The sequence below is a fragment of the Pygocentrus nattereri genome, chromosome 25 (genome assembly GCF_015220715.1).
Source record: "Pygocentrus nattereri isolate fPygNat1 chromosome 25, fPygNat1.pri, whole genome shotgun sequence".
Taxonomy (NCBI): Eukaryota; Metazoa; Chordata; class Actinopteri; order Characiformes; family Serrasalmidae; genus Pygocentrus; species Pygocentrus nattereri.
This window is the reverse complement of record NC_051235.1, coordinates 15,417,271-15,438,646: the sequence shown is the minus strand read 5'-3', so window position 1 is coordinate 15,438,646 and position 21,376 is coordinate 15,417,271. Positions and strand designations below refer to the sequence as shown.

The 21,376-nt window shown below is 39.4% G+C and overlaps 1 protein-coding gene across 2 annotated transcripts in view; it reads left to right on the top strand.

The window, feature by feature from the left end:
- nkd1 (NKD inhibitor of WNT signaling pathway 1) overlaps nucleotides 1-21,002 on the top strand; it is a 45,198-nt gene extending 24,196 nt beyond the window's left edge. For both annotated transcript variants that reach the window (XM_037534558.1, XM_017693229.2), the window contains 7 exons: nucleotides 3,714-3,771; nucleotides 10,510-10,613; nucleotides 10,810-10,905; nucleotides 11,908-12,055; nucleotides 12,835-12,916; nucleotides 13,789-13,916; nucleotides 15,787-21,002. In XM_037534558.1, coding sequence (XP_037390455.1) covers nucleotides 3,714-3,771; nucleotides 10,510-10,613; nucleotides 10,810-10,905; nucleotides 11,908-12,055; nucleotides 12,835-12,916; nucleotides 13,789-13,916; nucleotides 15,787-16,343 — 1,173 coding nt within the window. In that variant the 3' untranslated portion in view covers nucleotides 16,344-21,002. The remainder of the gene's footprint in view (nucleotides 1-3,713; nucleotides 3,772-10,509; nucleotides 10,614-10,809; nucleotides 10,906-11,907; nucleotides 12,056-12,834; nucleotides 12,917-13,788; nucleotides 13,917-15,786) is intronic.
- Nucleotides 21,003-21,376: the final 374 nt, after the last annotated feature.

Genomic DNA, 21,376 nt, shown 5'->3' with positions numbered 1-21,376 from the left:
TTATAAGTATTGTTCAGAAGAAGGCAAGCAGTGATTCTAGGCAACCTAGAAAGCAGTGATTTTTTAACATGACTTGTATTGCTGTAGTTGTTGAGCTCAATGAACGGAATCATTCTATAGCAGTTATTTATTGCCCCTGCATTTTTCTTTCTTTGGAGTGCACCAGAATGCTTAATTTTCATGTTAGTATTATAAAATTTTCTTCTGTGGAAGAAAAATGTTGTCTCTCACCTAATTGAATGTTAAATACACTGAGTAATAAATGAAATGTACAGTATCAGTAGTGTTGTTGACACGTCATAAAATGTTTGAAGACATTTATTTGACCCTTGAACAGAAACTGTGGCCCCCTTATGGCTCCACCTAAAAATCCTAGAACCACCACTGCTTACTTTGAATGTTAAGAACATGTTTTCCTTCTCTGTAAAGTACCGAGTGAGGTGAGTGAGATATATGGTTATATATATTGTATAATATATTAAAGGAAAATTCTAGCATTTTTTAACCTAATCTCTATTCGCTGCATTTGTACTACATGGTGATGACCACAGACAATTTTAACGTGTTTACATTTTAGTTAACTATTTAGCTAAAGATTAGAGAACTTGTTGCATGAAATGAAACCTATAACATTAAATTCAACTCTAACAGGTTGTTATGTAACTATCCTGCCAACCCTCTTTATCTTGCTCTTTTACCATCCTTCTGCCCCTTCCTGCAAGCCTCCCCCTTTATGCTGTTTTAATGTGCATTTGTATTGACCTCTGACCTTATTGGCCCATTGCTCTCATACAGCGGGTTAGCACTGATAAATATGTTGAAGCCAGTTGATGAGTATACATTTGGCGCCCTTAAGGGCCCACTCAGTGGATTTGGGACATTGCAAAGCCCTCGAGTGCACTAGAAAGGAGGGAGTCTTTGTGCTTAGAGGTCACCCTGAAGGGTACTTTAGTCCAAGATAAAAGTACATGGGAACAGTCTGGAGTCAGCGTTCACAAACTCTGTGCTCCAGCACTGAATAGCACGGCACGGGGCTTTGTGTATACAACTGTCTTCAGCCCTCTTATTATCCAGCTACAGGGGGGAATTACATAAAATGCAACTGCAGCCTGCACTCTTTTTATAAAAATATGCCAAATGCTAAAAATATGCCATACAATGCTTAAAACATACAAGACCAACCACATGCGACTTCAGGAAACGTCCGGAGGCTTCGAACTGTCCGCATTGTGTGTGTGTTTAACTTGGTTTAGTCTGTACGGTCAAGTTTGTCTCAGTGAGACTGGGTGGTCTATGCTAAACTTAGCTACACAAAGCTAGGCAGTGCTAAACTAAGCTAAGCCACGTTCTTCACAAATAAAAGAGTCATGGTTGCGTCAGTGGTGCCTGAGAATGCAGGAGCTGTTTGAAGTATGAAGCATGTATTGGGTCATGGGGAAAAGGGTGTGATGTGAAGTGGGTGTGGGTGGCAAGGGAGTTTTTTCTTTATGAGGACCCTTGAGACAGGTGTCCAGACATTCTGACGACCAGATCTCAGGGCCCTGACACATCAAGCTGACCGTTGGCTGTTGGACAGCATTAGGCTGTTGGTGAGCATTGGTGGCAGACCATTGCCTGTGGTGTATCATGCACCGATGGCTGTAGGTGGTCCTTGTCAACACTGTTTTGGCTGATTACAAAGCTGAATCATCAGCTGTGAGAGGACTTTGATTGGCTGTTCAGTCTAATGAATGAGCACACATAAAGAAAAAAGTGAGCAAAGTTAACAAACAACACTTCCAACAGGCGCATAGAGAGTAGTTTTAGCAATAAAACAACACCTTATCAATAGGATGGGCATTCTTACCGTTTTGAGTATTTGAATGTAAACCAGAATTTGCACAGAATACATTAGAAAATAGAGGTTCTGATGGCAGGCTAACTGTTTGATGTCGGCTTGATGTGTCTGAGCCCGCACACCTCAAGAGCACACACCTAAACTTACTTCAGCGGTGTCTGTTGGACTGTTAAAATCTTGCCTGTTAAAGCTAAAGTTAAAAACACCTGATGAAACGCAGCAGTGGTAGAGCAAGACACTTAATATAGTCATGCTCTACTAGAAGATAGAACGATGAGGTAAGGAGCTTGATGTGCATGAGAATACTGCATAAGAATGTCTTGAGACTGTACAGCCTATATCAGGCCCAGTATGAAGAAGAGGACAAGGAGAGAGAGAGAGAGAAAGAGAGAGAGAGAAACTCATACTAATAATAAACCTCCATCCATCATCCGGACAACAAGCAATTAGCACATTCCGCACTGCCCGACTCGTATGCTCCACTCTAACCCCTTTGCTGCTTTGCTGTACGTTCATGTGTGTGTTTCGGGCAGAGAAGAGAGCTTGTCAAAAAGGCAGGGATAGGAGACTCTGTTGTATTTGGCTGTAAGGTTTTGATCTAGATGCTGCACATGATGGCTTGTTCTTGAGCATCAAGTTTGAGTCAACAGAGCCTGAATACAGTCATTTAGAGTGGTTTGATGTGAAATGCTGTGTTCTTGAGAAACTTAATAGACAGTAAACCACAGTTCCAGTGTCTACAACATAAATATAGACATTTTATTTACTTTCCAAACCACCAGCGAACATAAACATCTTAGTTTTTATATGTGATATTGATAATGGCAAATTTATGCTAAATCTTCAGGTTCTGTTTTGCTTTACAGTGTACCAAGGTGGATCTCAAAAATTGTGTTTTATGCCATAACGTTATCTCAGAGCAAACATAAAACATTCATAACAAAATGATTTCATGTAATTAAATAGCATTAAACTCTCCTATCACCTCTGCACGTGGCCCCATGGCCTCATGCGGCAACCAGGCCCCCTAAAATCCTTTCCACCCTCATGTAGATATGGTACACCCATGACTCACGTAAAGATTGTTTCTTAACAAAATATCAGCAGGTTAGAAAATCGATAATCTAATTTAGAAAATCTCAAAATCCTAAAAGATCAAAGTAATTTCATTCCAATAATATATTCAATTGTGTTTTTCATCAAAATATGTGTGTTGCATAGTAAGCTTTCCCAGGAATCTATGTGACTTATTTGGCCAGTGGTTTATCAGACAGCTAAATATGACATATAGTCATTGTGATCTAAACAGGCTGACTGTCATAAACATTTATCTCCATTTTAGGTGGTAGTGAGTGGAGTGGTATGCTTTAAGTCATAATAGTGGGTAAACAAATAGTCTTTATTATCAAACTTGTATTTTAATGATATTCCAAAACTAGCTTTGCAGCTGCTATCTTTTTACTTTAATAGGCACAGATTTCTTAGTCATACATCATACAGCGTGACACTGCAAATACTGACCTTACAGTACAATACATCACATAAATATATTACATTATTAAAATACATGTTCAGATCTAATTGGGTAGATACAGGATACTGGGTAGGTATACTCCAAACTCACCAGCCATCATCTCACAGTGCTCTCTTTCATCATTTTATCCAAATGTTTACAGTACTCAAAAGAGAGAATGTGTGTGTGTGTGTGTGTGTGTGTGTATGTGTGTGTGTGTGTGTGTGTGTGTGCATGCGTGCGTGCGTGCGTGTGTGTGTTTGGTATCCTTGTCATCACTGCCTATATATCAGCCTATATATCATTGCTTGTTCAGAGTGCCTTTGGCTACCACTCATGTCTCTCTCTCTCCCTTTGTCATAGGACCCATTGGAAGAAGCTTGTGCTGAGGGTATCAGTGATGAACATTATCGTTTAGAAGGTAAGAATTGCCAATAAGTTCATCTTCTTTTCTTTCTCTCAAATAGGAGTGGGCGATTTGGCAAGAAAAGTTATATAAGGATCCTTGAAAATGTACACTATGTCATATGCATTGTACTCCTTTTGAAATGAAACATATGTAGATAGTGTTCTTTAAGTACTGACGATGGTGTGATCATTTAAAACGATGATTAAAATGATCCACCCCTACTCTCACACCTTTAGCTGCATTGAGCTAAAAATAGTTGTATATAGATGTGGCTGTAACTGAATTTCTTAGTTTTATCCTCATGCCATGTTGTCCCATGGAAAAAACACCCTAGGCAGCCAAAATAAGTCTGCACTGACCACAGACAAAACAGTAGTAGCTTTAGTTCTTTTTTCTTGAAAGGTAAAATGTGGAATTTGTGTAAAAAAAAAAAGACCACCCCACACTGAATCACTACACTGATTACACTGAATCACTGAAGAAAATAGTGCTGAGAATGTTTTGGACATGAAAGTCAGAAGTCTATTAAGGTCTGATCCAAAGTATAAGCTGCTGTTTTCTTGCTCTTTCTTAGTCTTTCTCCCTCACCATTTCAAATCAGTCTTGCTCCTCTGCTCATTTGTTGCTTTCCTATTCTCTCTCTAGCTCTCTCTCTCTCTCTCTCTCTCTCTCTCTCTCTCTCACACACACACACTTTTATTTTCTCTGCCCATGTTTCGCCACGTTGTCTGTTTTTCAGTGCAGTTCCAATTGTCCTTATTCCTTGTGAGTTGACCCCTGGGTTAAAGCCTGAGAGAAGTGGGGCTGCTTCTTTCTCTCTCGTTCTCATTTTCTGTTGTAGCATCTCGGCTGGAAAAGAGCAGAGAGGTCACTCGGGGCACCTCCGGAACGAGGGACAAGTCCTCTAGAGATTTCCCACGCATGATTGGTTGGGCTTGGTTTGTTTGTATGGCCAAAAGGTCATTAAAGGTCACGAGTGAGGGCCTCTCGATCATTACGCACGTAAGCCCACCTTTAGCTCGCACTTGATTGTGATTGTCCCATTTGTAGTTGTGGGGATATCTAAAGTTAGTTACAGAGAGAAGAAGAATCTGGCTATATTGAGAACATGCTGAGGTTTTAGATGGGTTAGTAGTATCTTAGCAAAATGAGCTCAATGTGTCCGAACTTCAATTAGAATAAGTAGTTTGAAAGTTTTATAGCTCACTTTATCATATACTGCTATAATCTCTGCAAGATAATAATCGTTGCCGGCATTAGATGATCTTGTTTTACTGAAATGGAAACTTTATAGGTTGTGTTTATGCTTTTAACCTAATATACATTAATGTAATGTATTTCTATGTAATATTTTCTTTCAAGTAATTTTACACCATTTCTATTGGTCCACTCATCATACAATATTCACAAAGCTGGCAGCTGATGTTTTCACATGATATTGAAAAACAAATACCTGGAGTTAAAAGGTTTTGTTATGACAGCAACAATAAACTTGTTATACATGAGTAATTATTTTGTGTATTGATTAGGGAGATAATAAAGCACTAAACCACATCACTTGGGTGCCTAGCAACAATTCATGAAGTACAAATTTTGCATGAAATTAAGCAGCACTTGTTGAACTGCACAGGAAAACACCATAAGAAATAACAAATAGTCATGAGTGAATGCTGGAGCCCATTTTTCCCAACTTTTTCCTTGGAAATGGCCATTAGTAGCAGTGTTAGACTGTCACATGGACCATTAGTGCTACCATAAAATTCTTGCACTGTGCATTTCAGATGTTTTCACACAGTTTAGCATGGACTTTTTCCCCAGTTTACCTGATCAGGCAAGTGCATTGAGAGTTTACTGTCCCAAAAAAAGCTTATACTGTTCTGAACAAATTTTTTTGCTTATAGGAACATCTTTCAAATGTAAGTAAGTGCCAGCATGCCTGCTTTATGTCTTTCCTGCTCCATGCATTTAGGCATTTGTTATTGTTGACCCCTATTTCACAAGCTTGAGTGAAAGGTTTATTTAATCCTGACATGTTGCTGATAAGATCACACCTGTGCGATATTGCAAATGTGTTGCTTTCTAGAATTGAATCGATATAGTGACTCCAAACCAACACTCGTAGGCCTAATATATTGCTGTTGTCGGATCAAAACCTCGTATCTCCAAAATGGTAACTTTACAGGAGAAGGTAAAAACATACATTACAAGTCAATGGAACCAGACATTTTTCCCAAGTAATTTTAGGTCATTTGTTTTGGTCCAGTCATCATGGAATTTACACATAATATATAGGACTATGGAAATTTTCAAATTATGTCAAAAACTGAAAAATGACAAAAATGGAGATACAAGGTTTTGTTCCGACAGCAGCGATATACTTTTTATTTTGCTAATAAAGTTTTCACTTAGGCACATAAAATTTGCCATAATTTTCATTTACAGCTGCTGTTTACATACTTCTTAAGGCCACAAAGCAGCTAATGTCAATGACATGGATATTTGCTGTCCTGACTGGCTGTAGACAATGGACAGTGTGCATTGATTGATATTAAGAGGGCAATGTATGCCAAGAAAACATTCTCCACATAAGGCAGGTTTAATCCATGGACTGCCTTCATGGCAAGGCAGATATCCAGCTCCTTCAAATGAGGCTACATTTCACAACCTCTAAAACCTGGGCATGAGTGTGAGGTGTAGAAGAAAGAGCAAGAGCAAAAGAGGATGGAGACAGTCAAGAGAGGGAAGAAAACATGACGGAGAGGGAATCGAGGCGAGTGAAAGGGAAACAAGAGAGAAATGGTAGGTGACAGTATAAACTCTACACACTCTCTTCTGCCTGTGGCTATAGGATGATCCTCCACACAAAACATTTGGGGATTAAAAGACAGCAAGGCTAGCAAAATGAGAGCTCTTCTGAAACTTCAGACTTCAGAGGAGGCTAGAAGTCTGCTGGCTGGTTCCTTTCTTCAGATGTATGCAAGTAACCGATCTTGTAGTGGTACTGTTGTGCCTTGTGTAGCGTAAACATTCTTAGTGCTCTGCTGGAGGTGAGCTTGCGTGTGCAACATTTGTCTTTTGAGAACAGACATGATCTCCTAACATGTCTGGGGACAACTTGTTACATTTTTGATGCTGAGTTAAGGCAAAATCTGATGCAAAACAAGGGTATGCACCCACTAAAACCACCTTCAGACTCCTCTAGTCAGTGCTCTTTTATCATCCAGAGTAGTTAATAACACAAACCAAACAAGCTAGCTAGTGAAATGATATTGAAGTGTTTTTCCTTTCCTTTTTTATTTGTTTATAATCTGCATGTTTAATTAGACTTTGTAAAGGACTTTTCATGCATGCTGAGCCAAGTTACGTTAAATCCACAGGCTGGCAACAGGCTTGTTGCACTTCGGGCAGTGTTGATGTGTGCACAATCGCCCCCCTAATGTGGAGATTTGCAACACAAAATATGTCTTTGGGGTTTGTTAAAAGCCAAAGAGTCCAAAATTTTATAATGCTTTTATGCAAAATCACTCTTTGTTGATGCTTAATAATATTCATAGAGAAATCAACATCAAAAACAACATCAAATGTTTAAAAAAGTTATGACTTTCTAACAGTGCCTCATGAACATTCATCACACCAGTGAGAGTGAACCACTTCACTCAGCCAATGAGCTGATCAGTTCACCAACCAATTAGACCTCAGCAGCAGTAAAGCTAGTATCTCACAGCCCAAAAATCTATAGAAAAACAAAGATACAGGTAAGTTGTCTTTGATTTTCAATGGAGTGTATACTTCACCTTTCCAGAATTAAAGAAATGTCCTACCTAAATGGTTAGAATCATTTAAAATGTTTAGATTTTGGCAGTTTAGTAGTTTTGATCATTCGATTCATTGAGTACTTAGTGGCAGGCATTTTGCAGTCATATTTTTTTATATAATCAGAGAAATAGAAAGTGGCCGTCTCCCCTTAAACTAGCTGTGCTCCTATTGTGAGCTCCACCACCACGATCTGGATTGGTTTAAAAATGTTACTCCCAATAAGTATGTTTCCACACACATTTAGCCCCGAATGTCCAGAGACATTTGCTTTTTGTGATCACATCTGGCCCCACGAGACTGGAGCAGTGCTAACAACTCTTCCCTGAACTTTTTGTCAGGGTCCGCAGTTCAGGACCAACCTGTGTGTATGTGTGTGAAAAAGTCTGTATGACTGTACCTGTGGCCATGTGCTGATGTGTGCTTGCATGCTTCATTCTTATGTGTGTGTGTTGGGCTACTGTAACCCCTTCAGGCCAGTCATTACCCCTCCAGATAAGTATCTCAGAAACATTGCGGACGGGCTGGCGAGCAGATTTTTGCCCTCACTCACAATGTTGCCTTTGAGTATCTAGCCCTGATCAAAAGCCCAAAGCCGCTGCTATTTCCCTGAAAAAAAAAGTCTGTAAAAGCTCCCTGGGACGATTCCTTTCATTCTCTGGCGCTTTTCTTTCTCTTTTTTTATCACTCCCTCTCTACTCTCTGCCGAGGGACAGGACAGGTCCTCTTTGATCTGAGCAGATCAGCAGAAGGGGGTGTGGGGAGCGAGAGAGAGACACTGTTGTGTCTGCCGATCCCTTTGGCTCACACAACAAACACTGTTTTAGATTTGACTTTGCTTAATTAATTAGAGATTCTGTTTAACAGACGGACTGATCCTTGGCCAAAAGGTTTGAGAATAGAACTTCAAAGCGTGGGGATTGGGGGCAGGGGGGAGGATTTAGCCTGCAGGACACAGGCTGGCGTGGAGTAGAGCGGCCTCCTCCCTGCTCAGCGTTAGATCTACTGCTGCCCTCTGCAACATCTCCCACACGAATCACAACCCACAAACAGCACAGCTGTGAAATTTGAGAATTTACCAAGAGTGGCCCATCTTTCGCGTAGAATGATCGTTATCTGAGCTGCACAAGTAGTGACTCGGGCTGAGTTGTTTATAAGCTTTCGTTACAGATACCAATATCTTCACCATGAATTGGGTACTGATTGCTAAACAATATTTTCCATTTTTTTCCATACCTTTTTAAATTACAAATGGAAAGTGGGTGTGACTTAAAACAAGATATTAATGTGAAATGCTACAGACTAATTAAGAAGTGCTGACATTAACATGCATAGGGAATGTAATTTAGAGAGCCAATCAGCAGTCCAGATTTTGGAACAGTAATGCTTATTGACTCACTGGCACTGAAAAGATCAACTACTGAGGTTGGACTTAAAATTAGGGCTGCACAATAAATCGCATAGTTGTCACAATATCAGTGTCTATTATAAACATCATTAAGGGCTGTGATGACACAACAGCAAGCCTAGAACAGATTCTTTGCTCAGGGGTTAAACCCTGCTGCTCTCCCACGTGTGAAACTTAACCATTTGGCTAAATGACCAATTACAAAACACACATGCACGGCTCAAACACTGCTCCATCCTGTACTACAAGCCTGTAAAACACATCAAACATTAGGATTGTTCTCGCACCCAGTATTGGTTTAAGTGTGCAAGGCAGTAATGATACAACATATTTAATAATTAAACAAAAATAAATACAAAAGTAATTATGTGCACACACACACACACACACACACAGACACACACACACATATATATATATATATATATATATATATATATATATATAAAATAATTATATATTTATTTGTTTTTGTAGTCTTTATAAGCTGTTGAGGTAATGCTGACTGTTTCTAAGCCTTTCAGTGCACAAAAAGAATGCTTGCAGTTCTGATGTAAGTAGCTGTTAGTACTTCATTTCTTTTTATTATACACAATAGAGAATGCTTCTGCAATTTTGTATCCTATTTGCTTAAAGGAGTTAGATTTCTGCTGACACATCTAAAGAAAATGTCTGTACTTGTGTCAGAGGCACAATATTTTAATAATAATGTATCATCTTCTTATATCGCCCTCTTGATATATGACAGCTTTATCAAACATCATGTTTTATATCAATATCATACAGCCTCAGTTTGAATGTTTTGAAACTCTGTAATACTCTGTAATATTCAAATTCAGTCATTACCTTCAAAGTTTGGCATTTCAGTACTCAACCTAATAGTGATTATGAAGTTAGGAAATTTGTAATATTTGTTTGAAAAATCACACATATGAAGTCTGCAAAAAAGACATTTACAGGCTATGGCTTGTTTTTTCACATGTAAAGACATTGTTAGCTGGGCTAGTAGAGTCTAGATTGAGTAGTTTAGCCCTCTCTTTAAGCCCTATTTGAACTAGATTTGTTTTACCTGAGGAGGTGCTGTAATTAGATAAAATCTATGATTTTAATCCAGTACGAATCTGTAGCTTTTACAAGTCTGCTAAGTAACAATCCCTGAGTGAATTACCTTCTATAATTTACTGAATGCGGAGCTACCTTAGTAACAGCGGTCCTGTTTGAATCAACCTTACAGTAATGTAATAATAAAAGACAGATCTATAGCTAGTGGTATGTGTGTCTGATTTCTTGCGTTTGTTATAGTGAAGAATGAGGCGATGCTTCAGTCCATTTGTTATTATCTTGATTCTGGTCCCCTCTTCTCTCTTCTCTGTCCCTCTTCCTCTGTCTTTGTTTCATTTATCTTCTCTCTCTTTCTGTAACAGCTTTAAAAAGAACAGAGAAAACTAGAGCAGTTGTAACACTTCTGTAGATTCTGTACAGTGTCTTAGGAACATGACATCCTGTTTGTGTTCTGCCCCCCTCTGTAGTGGCCCTGCCCCCTGAGAAGATTGACAGCTGCGGTGCAGAGGAGAAGATGCAGGAAAGAGAGAGCGCCGCCCCCACTGGCCCACACAAACAGCTACAGTTTGAGGTAATAATATGAGAACACACACTCTAAGTAGTGATGTCCAGTCCCCAGAGTAATAGTTTGTGTGTGTCTATGAGAGGATCGTAGATATTTGTACTCTGACAGTGACAGTATTTTTAACAATTAGATTGTGCACCTCTGACCTGAACAACCAGTTACATGTTGATAATGGTTCATACACAATCTGATTCTTGATCAGGAGCTGGAGTGTGCTGTTTCAGTCGAGGAGGATAACAGACAGGAGTGGACGTTTACTCTGTATGACTTTGACAATAATGGCAAAGTCACGAGAGAAGTAAGAGCACACATCCACGCACAGACTCTCAAATGCATCCTACATTCTGTGTTTATAAGTTATCTACCTTCACAAACTCACACATAAACCCTGCCAGTTTGTTATGACGCTACATGGTTGTGTAACTTTATGTGGGGAGACATGGGACCATTGTTATGGCAAACTCTACTGTGCACAGGGCTGAGTATTGTTAAATGCTATATATTAACTAATTAATGAATTAATTAATTACTATATATTTAAACACTATCCGACGTAATTTGGGCCATTCATCACACAACGAGTGTGTTTACATGCACTCAAAAATCTGATCATAATTTGAAGTTTATTATTCAAATGGTCATGTAAACTCCATACTCACAGCACATGTATGCTCTTATTCAAATTTCTTTCGGATTCTCTGTCTGCACATGTGCAGAACAGACTGTTGTCCCGGAAAATAAACAAGCAAAATTAAGGATTTAAGTATTCTTCATCATTTAGATGATGTATGTTCATATTTTCAGGTAAAGTGGCACAGTGTTTAAATCCGTGGCATGAAGTTTTATTTTATGTTACATTTACTTCATGTCTTGTTCTGTGAATCTATTGACTCATTGCAAATCAGAAATATGTTAACTGCCTGACTCTTGTAGACCCAGAGTTTCCCATTATCTGATTAGTGCATGTTAATCGGATTACTGAAAAAGTCAGACTTTCTGCAGTTATCGAATTGTTAAGTGCATGTAAACGTACTCAATGGAAAGGGCAACAGGCATTTTCAGGTTATGACAAAAACTGAAAGCCGACAAAAAATGGAGATACAAGGTTTTGTTCCGACATGAGTGGTACATATATACCATATAGATAGTATTTAAAACATGGTACACAATTTTGTACATATTTTACAAATGTGTTGTTGGCCAATAATTACTGTGATTGACCCAGTTTTCTCTCTCTCTCTCTCTCTCTCTCTCTCTCTCTCTCTCTCTCTCTCTCTATCTCTGCCTCTCTATGTTTCAGGACATCACTAGTTTGCTGCACACTATCTATGAGGTGGTGGATGCCTCAGTGAACCACTCGCCCAGCAGCAGCAAAACACTCCGGGTGAAACTGTCTGTCGCACCCGACGCCAGCCAACGATGGCGGAACTGTACTCAGACGAACACAGGTAGAGATAGAGTAAAATGGTTGAAGAATAGAGTTTAAAAAAAAAGCATGGAAAAAGGCTTGAATTGCGAAGTGTGCAAAAGTGAGAGAGGTACCTGACAATTGTGTGTAGCCTTCAAAGCTGAATGGCTTTTGTACATCAGAGCAGCTTCTGACAACTCTCAGCTGCGCCCTCTCATCTTCTTCTTTCTTATTTCAGTGTGAAAACTGAAAGATGGCTGCATTTAGCTTAATTTTTGGAATGCGTGACATGATGAACATGAGCAATGAGGGTGAAAAAGGGGAGGATTAAAGAGAGAGAGAGTGTGTTTGTTTATGAGCTGTCATTTGAACTATTTATATGCATTGTGCATTTGAAAGTGACGGTGTTTGAAAACTGAGGCAATCTTCAAACTGCATCAGATCCCTCCACATTAATGAACTCTTCTATGTGCGTGTGTGTAAGCAGGAGAGAGAGAGTGTGTGTGTGTTTGGCTTTATATGCGCCCCCTCAGTTGAAAATAGAATAAATGAAGCATTGTTGTTTTTCCTCTTTTATAAATCTTCAAAGTAGAAAGCAGGGAACAAAGGTTTGTTTCTTTCTTTGGTTTGTCTTTGTGACTCTGTGTGTGTGTGTGTGTGTGTGTGTGTGTGTGTGTGTGTGTGTGTGTGTGCATGCACGTGTGTGCACGTGTGTGATGCTGAGGAGCTCAGCACAGTTTTCTTTGATAATAGCCTCTTTCTCTCGTTCTCTCTCTCATTCTTTCTCTCTCTCTTTCTTGCATTTTCTGGCTTTCTCAGACACACCACACCCCAGACTCAAGGGAGAAAAGTGCTTTGAGGAGCCCAAGAGCTCAGAGAAGAAGTCCAGAGCCCTGCTGAGGTACCGAGCTGCACTATTCGCTTTCCTTATGATCAGAACTCAAACAACTGTAGTGTTCATAACAGTGACATTTATTGTGAATTTTTCCACTTTAAAGGGACTGTATCACGACAAACCACATCCATGATTTGCATCGCTTTTTTGTAATAAAAGAGTTTAATGTAGTATGTAAACATTGCAACATTTTCATAATTAATCATTCATTCTCCAGTGCTTGGAGTCCAAGTATGGAAACTAAGCTGTAAACACAGCTCGATTTGAATTCATTGTGTTGTCACACAGCCACAGATTCAGTCTACATTTAGCCCCACCCTTTGAACTGAAGTCATAAGGAGTGTTTAAGCCCAGACCTTTTGGATGAGGCACAATACAGGCCATACAATTAAGCTTGGTTATAATTTACATGTGTAAAGGCACAGTAATAAACAAAGCCTCTATAATTCTTAGGGATAAAGAAAGTTTGGAAAACAAAACATCATAAGTGGACATCAAGGAAAAAAAAGTCTAATGCAAGAAAAGAAATTTAGGATATGAGACCTTTAAGAATGACTTTCTTGTAAACACTAAGGTGACACAGGACAACAGATAATCATTTACGTGGAGAACAGTGCAGATAATAAAAGCTCTTCAGGAGTGGTTAATGTTTCCAAAGTCCTGCTGCAACTCACAGGCTAGTTTTTAGTACTAAAACAAACAGCTCATTTAAAGTGCTCTGTTTTGTCTGATTCATGGGGTAGCCAAGCACTGTTTAGAACTTTAAGGTCAAATCTTTAGTAACAAAGCATTTGATTACGTTCTGCATGTAAGACTGAAAAATAACATTGTCCTTGATCCTTCACCACTTCCATTTCCTTGTGTGGTTGTTGCTGTAGGCGTTACCATAGTGACCACCACACGCAGCAAGGCTGCCAGAGACATTGTGTAGACGAAAACCTGGAGAGGAGGAACCATTATTTGGACCTGGCTGGCATTGAGAACTACACCTCACGCTTTGGAACAGGTGAGATTAGTAGTATATTATATACAACTGGGTTGCAATTTTCAGAATTTTTTATACTGGTGTTAGGATACATGAGTTGGTCCAGCTAAGCTGGCAGACTGATGTTCGGCCTAAAACAGAAAAACAGAACTACTTCCCCATCAAAAAAAGCTAGCAAGCTAACGGCATTTTCACTGCCCTGCAGAATTTGTTAAAGCACTCTGTTTACAAACTGCAAAACATCTTAATTGTGGATGGGTCAAAGTTGATTCATGGCAAATGAGTTTTCCATGAGGGAGCTTCAGATTTGTTCCCTCTTATATATCTGCCAGTAAACACTGCGATTGATTTTACTCAATGGATTTTTGCATGACAAGGTGGTAAATCAAATCAGTTATATTGTATATGTATAATAAATAATACACTAAATGGGCAAAAGTATTGAAACACCTACACATTATACTGACAGGAGCTTTTATGGCATCCCATTCTAAATCCATAAATATTAATATGGAGTTGGTCCCCCCATTGCAACTATAACAGCTTCCCCTCTTTTTGGAAGCTTTCTGCAAGATTTTGGAGTGTGTTTTTGGGAGGTTTTGCCTATTCTTCCAGAAGAGCATTTGTGAGGTCGGACACTGATGTTGGATGAGAGGACCTGGCTTGCAATGCCTGTTCTAATGCATCCCAAAGTGTTCGATATAGTTGAGGTCAAGGCTTGTATGGGCCAGTCGAGTTCTTTCACACCAAACTCACCCAGCTGTGCATTTATGGACCTTGCTTTGTGCACTGGGGCTCAGTCATGCTGGAACAGAAAAGGGTCTTCCGTAAACTGTTCCCACAAAGTTGAAAGCATATAACTGTCCAAAATGTCTTGATATGCTGAAGCATTAATATTTCCCTTCAGTGGAACTAAGAGGTGTAGGCCAGTCCCTAAAAACAACCCTATCACATTATCCCTTTTGCACCAAGCTTGGCACAATGCAGTCAGACAGGTAACGTTCTCCTAGCGCTCACCAAACCCAGACTCGTCCGTCAGGCTGCCAGATAGAGAAGCATTATTTGTTACTCCACAGAATATGTTTAAACTGTTTATTTAAACTGTTATCGACTTGTTAGCAGCGGGTGTGGCTGAAACACATGAACTCAATCATTAGGATGGATGTCCCAACACTTTTGTCCATGTAGTGTGTGTAGTGAATGGATAGCCCGCCTGGAAAAGTCAAAACTACCCAAACACAAAATGTTTGCTGTGGTAGAGGGATCACTGAAAGGTAGCAAGCCATTTAGCCAAATTGTGAGTTATGAAATTTTGGCTTCAACACCCAAATATTATACTTAATTTCAAGTATGGAATTGTACACACCTGGCTGAATCCAAAATGGTTAGACACCCTGTGCACTGTTTAGATGCAGTAGTCATTATTTTCAGACCTACATTGTGTACTTTGTAGGGAGAAGGGTGCTATTTCAGATCCTGCCTAAAATGGCGATGTTTTGTCACCTGACCCGAATACTGATTCACTGAATGGATTTATCGGGTTCTGTTCAAGAACACCACCAGCATTTCACTTTTTCATTTATAAAACGTGAACTTGCAATGCCTTGACAGTGGACAATAATGGCTTTTGTGACTACAGAGAACACACTTCTGCGTATTTTGATTACTGAATGTTTCCTGAATTTAACATATTTCAGTTTTTCAAATATGTTAAACTCAGCATATAAATCTAAATTGTGCAATAAAATGCGCAGAAAAATGACATATTTAGGCTATATTTAGAAGATGTGTTACAAAATCAATAAAACATGTAATTTGACTGGCAGTGTTAAAGTTTTGCAAACGACTGTATAACTATAATAAAATAAAACAAACATATATGTTCTTCCAGCCGTGCCCATCTCTGAGCCACCCAAACCTGACCAACATGCCCCACGCTCAGCCAATCAGACACGTTCCCGGTCCCATGAACCAGAAAATGGCCATGCCTACCCCTCATCCCACCACCGCCGGTCACACACCATCTCCACAGAAACTCCAGCACTGCAGGATGGTCTGTGTCCTCGCCCCCGAGCTCTGGACTCCACTCGCCACACACATGGCTTCCGCTCACCCAAGCCCCACCATCGCACTCCCCCAGCACAGGCTTCTTCCAGCAGGGTCATGAAGAGGGGTGCCCCTCCTCCCCCCGCCCTTCCTGTTCAGGCCGGACCCCATCAAAGCTCGGGACCCTACCGCCGGCACAAGCAGCGGCCTAAGGAGGGAGGACCCTCGTCCCGGGCACTAGGTCCAGCAGTGACGACTGGACCCGTGGTGGAAAAGGAGCAGGTGAGGGAGCTGCCCAGCATGGTGCTGTATGAAGGAGGCCTGGCGCAGGTGGTGCAGCGGCACGAGCACCACCACCATCATGAGCACCATTACCACTATCACCACTTTTACCAGTCGTGAGGAGCGCCACTGGCATCCTGGCACCCCAAGGCTCAGAGGAGGAACTGAAGGAATTAGGTCTGGAATACGATGGCTGAGCCAAGACTGACAGACAATGGACACCAAGTTAAAGTGGCCAATTGTACTTTTGTATGTACATGGACAACTGAGCAAGTGTGTGTGAGTCTGTGTCACACAGCCTTCAGTCTTTTCAAATGCTAGGACGGCAAAGGGTTTTGGACAGATTACAGGCTTGGAAAGGGCTATATCTCTTTCTTTTCTCACCTCTATGTTCTTTTGGTCCTTTTCGTTGCCCCTCTTTCGGTCTATGTGAAGCTGAGATCCCTATAAAGGGTCATGACTGTTAAATGAAGGATTGTGAACTATGAAGGAAAGGGAGATATTAGGTAGAATCTCCTTGTGTGCATGTCTGTGTTCCTGTACAGTACCAGGGAAATGTTTAGACACACCTGATTGAATGTATGGTTTTCATATATGTTTTGATATAAAGGCTTATGCTTAAGACAAGACAAAGTAACAAAGTTTACCTGTATATGAATTTGTGAAATATTTATTTAAATGCCTCTAAGAAGTTTTTCAGGAGCCACCAAGGTCTCAACATATGCAGAACTTCTGCAAGATAGTTGGAAAAGCATCTCAGGTAGTTCACCGTATTTAAAAGTGGACAGCAAAATCAAAATTTAGGACTCATCAGGCCAAAAACTGAAAACTAACAATAAATAAATTTACATTAAATGAATGTACTAAATCTTTTAAGTACAAAGGCAAAGGTATGTGCCATGACAAAGGTGATTAAGTTGGTCATCCAGGGCAATGAATTCTTTTAGATTTTATTATTATTATTTTTTTCATTTCAAAAACAGATACCGTCATGGTGCTAACAGGGACTCTGCTTTTGTTGTGTTGCAGCTCATTTTTCTAATGTCCCCTGTGGAAACCCCTGAAATAATTCCACATAGGTGATATTTTCACTGTTTTCACTGTGTCTACACTGACCAGGACAGGAAAGGAAAACAGCATTTTTAATCACGGTTTCATATTTTCATTAAAATTATTGGTAACGTCTTTGATTTTGACACTTGGTTCTTTGTAATTTATATTTTCAGTTAAACTTTTTTCCCTTTTTTATAAAAATTTTAGGGGGCCGCAATTTGGGTACATCCCTAATCTCAGGTGGCTCCTCATGAAGCTAAGAGAATGCAGAGGGTGCAACACTGCATTAAAAAAAGGGAGGTTTATATTAGAAACTTTGAAGAATAGATAGCTTTATTTGTTTTTTGGTCATTGCCTAATACAATATGTCTTAGTATGTCTTTTTTAAATTTTTATTTCTTCAGTATTATTTAAAAATATGTAAAATAATGAAATGTGGAGGTGTGTCCAAACTTTTGCCTAGTACTATGTGTGTGTGTGTGTGTGTGTGTGTGTGTGTGTGTGTGTGTGTCTGTGTCCCAATTGCCTAGGGTGTCTTTGCTGACACAAGTCCTGTGTTCTTGCCACTTGACAACCACTTGAAAAGCACTTCTGGTGCAGCATTCGGAAAAAAACTTTGCTACGAAAAGCTCACCAGTGGACAAATGGCTCAGACCCAATTTCCCTTCATGCAATACCAGACTCAGCTTCAGAGAAATCAAAACAGGAGTGCATGAATGCAGAGTGAGGAAGAAGGAAAAAAATCATAATCTGCTGCTACCTCTAGTATTATTATAATTGTTGATAAAAATGATCATTTAGGTGTTATTTTTTATTTTTTTGTTTTCTTTCTTTTCTAATATGCCACTGATCTACAGTTATGTCATCATACATATTCTCCACAGACTTGTATGTACGTGTTTAGCAAAAAGAAATGTACTGTCAACATTGTAAGCTTTATTAACAATGTAATATTTTTATTCATTCTGGAAAGCAATTTTGTTGCTCCTCAGCCGTAGATTTAAATGTTAAGAGTTTTTTTCTTGTAAAGACCACTAAGTATGAAAGATTTATAGTGCAGTTAAGTGTAGTATATGACAATATATATGGAATCTTTGCACAATAGAGGTGTGAAGTTTCCCTTTCAAGCAGATGACCTACAGTGAAATCAGACAGATGTGCAGGTGTGTGTGTGCAAGAAAGTTGCATTTGTGTGTATGGGTGGGGGGACGGGTGTGTGTGTGTGTGTGTGTGTGTGTGTGTGTGTGTGTGTGTGTGTGTGTGTGTAACTGTATGTGTGTGCCAGCTGTCTCATTCCTAAGGTGCAGAATGACAGCAGTGGCGGCTTGCAGTCTCCACTCCATCCATAACTCACCAAAGCCTAAAGCCTGCTGTCAGAGGAGCTAGTAAGTGTGTGTGTGTGTGTGTGTGTGTGTGTGTGTGTGTGTGTACACTACCATTCAAAAGTTTGGAATCACTATTTTATATACAGCCACCCCAAAAGTATATTCTAATTATTTAACAATTAGAAAACTTTAAACTACATTTGTGTGAGTTTATGCATCAAAAACAGTCATAATTATTTTCAAATGTCCATTTTGCAACCTCTCCTTATCTTGTACAATTAACAACCTGTTTGCATAAGACTGATATCTGATATATGTAAATAACCTGATTGGCTGCCCTGTTATTGGCTAAAACACTGCTTATAACTTCAGCATGAATGGGAGGGCCAAAGTGCCATAGGCTAATTAGACAGATATGCATGAGTGCCAAAACATACCATTCACTCCTCAGTCCATAGTGTCCGTACATAGAAATTAAGCTGCAAAAACAGTCTGTTTTGCATTAATTATTTTTGTGATGTCACAAAAACCAACAAATTATAGCTCCGCCCTTTTATCCTGAAGTTACAAAGAGTGTTTCAGCAACTGCTTTTTGAATGATGCACAGTACAGGACAGCCAATCAGAACAGAGCTCATTTTCACATGTTCTTAAAGGTCCAGCAAAAAAAAAACTCTAAGGCGTATAGAGAGGTTAAAAAATGATCATGTAAAAATAATTCAGACGGGTCCGTTAATATGTTAATTATTATTATTATTATTATTTTAGTTTATTGGAGCATTAAACAGTATAAATGCAAAATATTAAATAATTATGCAGTTGACAAACGAATACATCATCAAATGGTTCTAACGGTTATAAATAATAATCATCAAACGGTTCTAACAGTTACACGTGCATATTGAATTAAGAGGCACACAGTAAACGATACAATACAATATGTTCTAGTATCAACCAATACTGAAGGTTATCTGTATTGCTATTGGTTTCACATTGTTGGAAATATTGATTCCAGACTTGGAGGAGGTACATGTGTGACATTCAGAGAGAGAGAGAGAGAGAGAGACGCAGAGACTGGTCTGTAGGAGCTGATGTCATATATGCAGGTTGTACTCCAGGTGCTTTAACCCTCCCGATTTGTAGCAGATGAGTAGGCTAGCAGATAGTATATAATGACTTTAGCAGTATGATGGGTATAAATGCAGTTTATCTTCTTAAGTTATTTCTCTCACTTGGCTTCCTCCTCTCTCTCTTCTTCTGACCTTAGACTGTCTCAGTAAAAATGTAGCATGTTCATCTGGCACCAATAACACAGAGTCCCGGCAGAGTGTGGCGTCTCTCAGGGGACACAGCTGCATCCAACAGTGCAAACATTCAGCTCAGCGCTCACATTTGGTCTGGCAGAACAGTAGTGAGGAAGGAAAAAAGTCATAAAGAAATGAGCTAGGATGCGAACCACAAATGTCTGTCAGATCTGGTATGAGGGTGGTCTCATTAAAACTAATGTACCATTGAGTTTTTCTTTCAGCTGCTCTCTCTCTTTCTCTCTCCTCTATCGCCCTCTGACTCTCTCTGTCTCCCGTTTCGTCCCGTTCTCTCTCTCTCTCTCTCTCTCTCTCTCTCTCTCTCTCTCTCTCTGTTGTATAGCTGTGAGTCTTGCCCCCTCTTTTAACGTGCACATAACATAAGTAAGATTAATGATGCCATGTGCTGCTTCAGTCTCTGTGTGTGAGCGTGTGTGTGTGTGTTCACTAATGAAGGAGTGTTCTAAGTGTTTTCTGGTGTCATGCTGAAGGACTTCCATTCCTACTAAGGGGAATCCTCCAGACCTTCGGGAAGCAATACACTATTATTATTGTTATTGTTGTTATTATTATTTTAAAGCTACCATAATACTGTACTTCAGAAGACATTCTCCATAACCCTGCACTGAGCATTGAGTGCATACTTTGACCTGTTTCAATATTTTCCAGGTGTTGCCTTTTCTTTGTGTTCACCATGTCATGTTTATGCTATAGAGAGTCATTTACGCCTGTGTAAATAATCTATGGACAGAACGTAATCCCTGCGTCTACCAGAAGGAAATAACGTGCTATTTATGTTCTTTCTAAGACACTCTGTTTTCTCTGCATTGTACTTTTGTGTGTGTGGTTAGTTTAGTTAATAACTGAACTGATTTAACACACACTCAGTCACATCAAGGTGCTTGTGTATTGAATAAAACCCAGAATTAGCTGACCCACCCACACCTCCACTCTAGAACACTTTGTCTCTTTTATTAATAAGTTCTCATACATATATTTAGTTTATATAGATGGACTTGATTAATTGCTTTATTTATTTGCTAGCAGGTCTGTGCCAAGAGAACTACACTTTCATTAAAGTTTGAACCTCCATATCAACCCATCTTGTTTGGATTGTTTATTAAGAGAAAAACTACCAAGTGTGTGTGTGTGTGTGTGTGTGTGTGTGTGTGTGTGTGTATTTATTCATGTACATTTATGAAAAGCATAAAAAAACAGGGCTATAATATCTCATCTGACAAAAAGGACATACGTTTCAAAAGCTACATGTTTCTTCTCTTTAAAAAGCCAAAAGTATTTTTTTTCTTGCTGAGGTCAAGGTTTGGTTCATTGCTGGGGCAAACAGTAATTTTATAAAATTGATAGATTTGGACCAATATATCATATTTACATTATTTAAAACCAAGAATATCATACTGTAGCGCCTCATGTGCTACCCCAGGCTCAAGGAGGACGCTGGAGACAGGATTCAG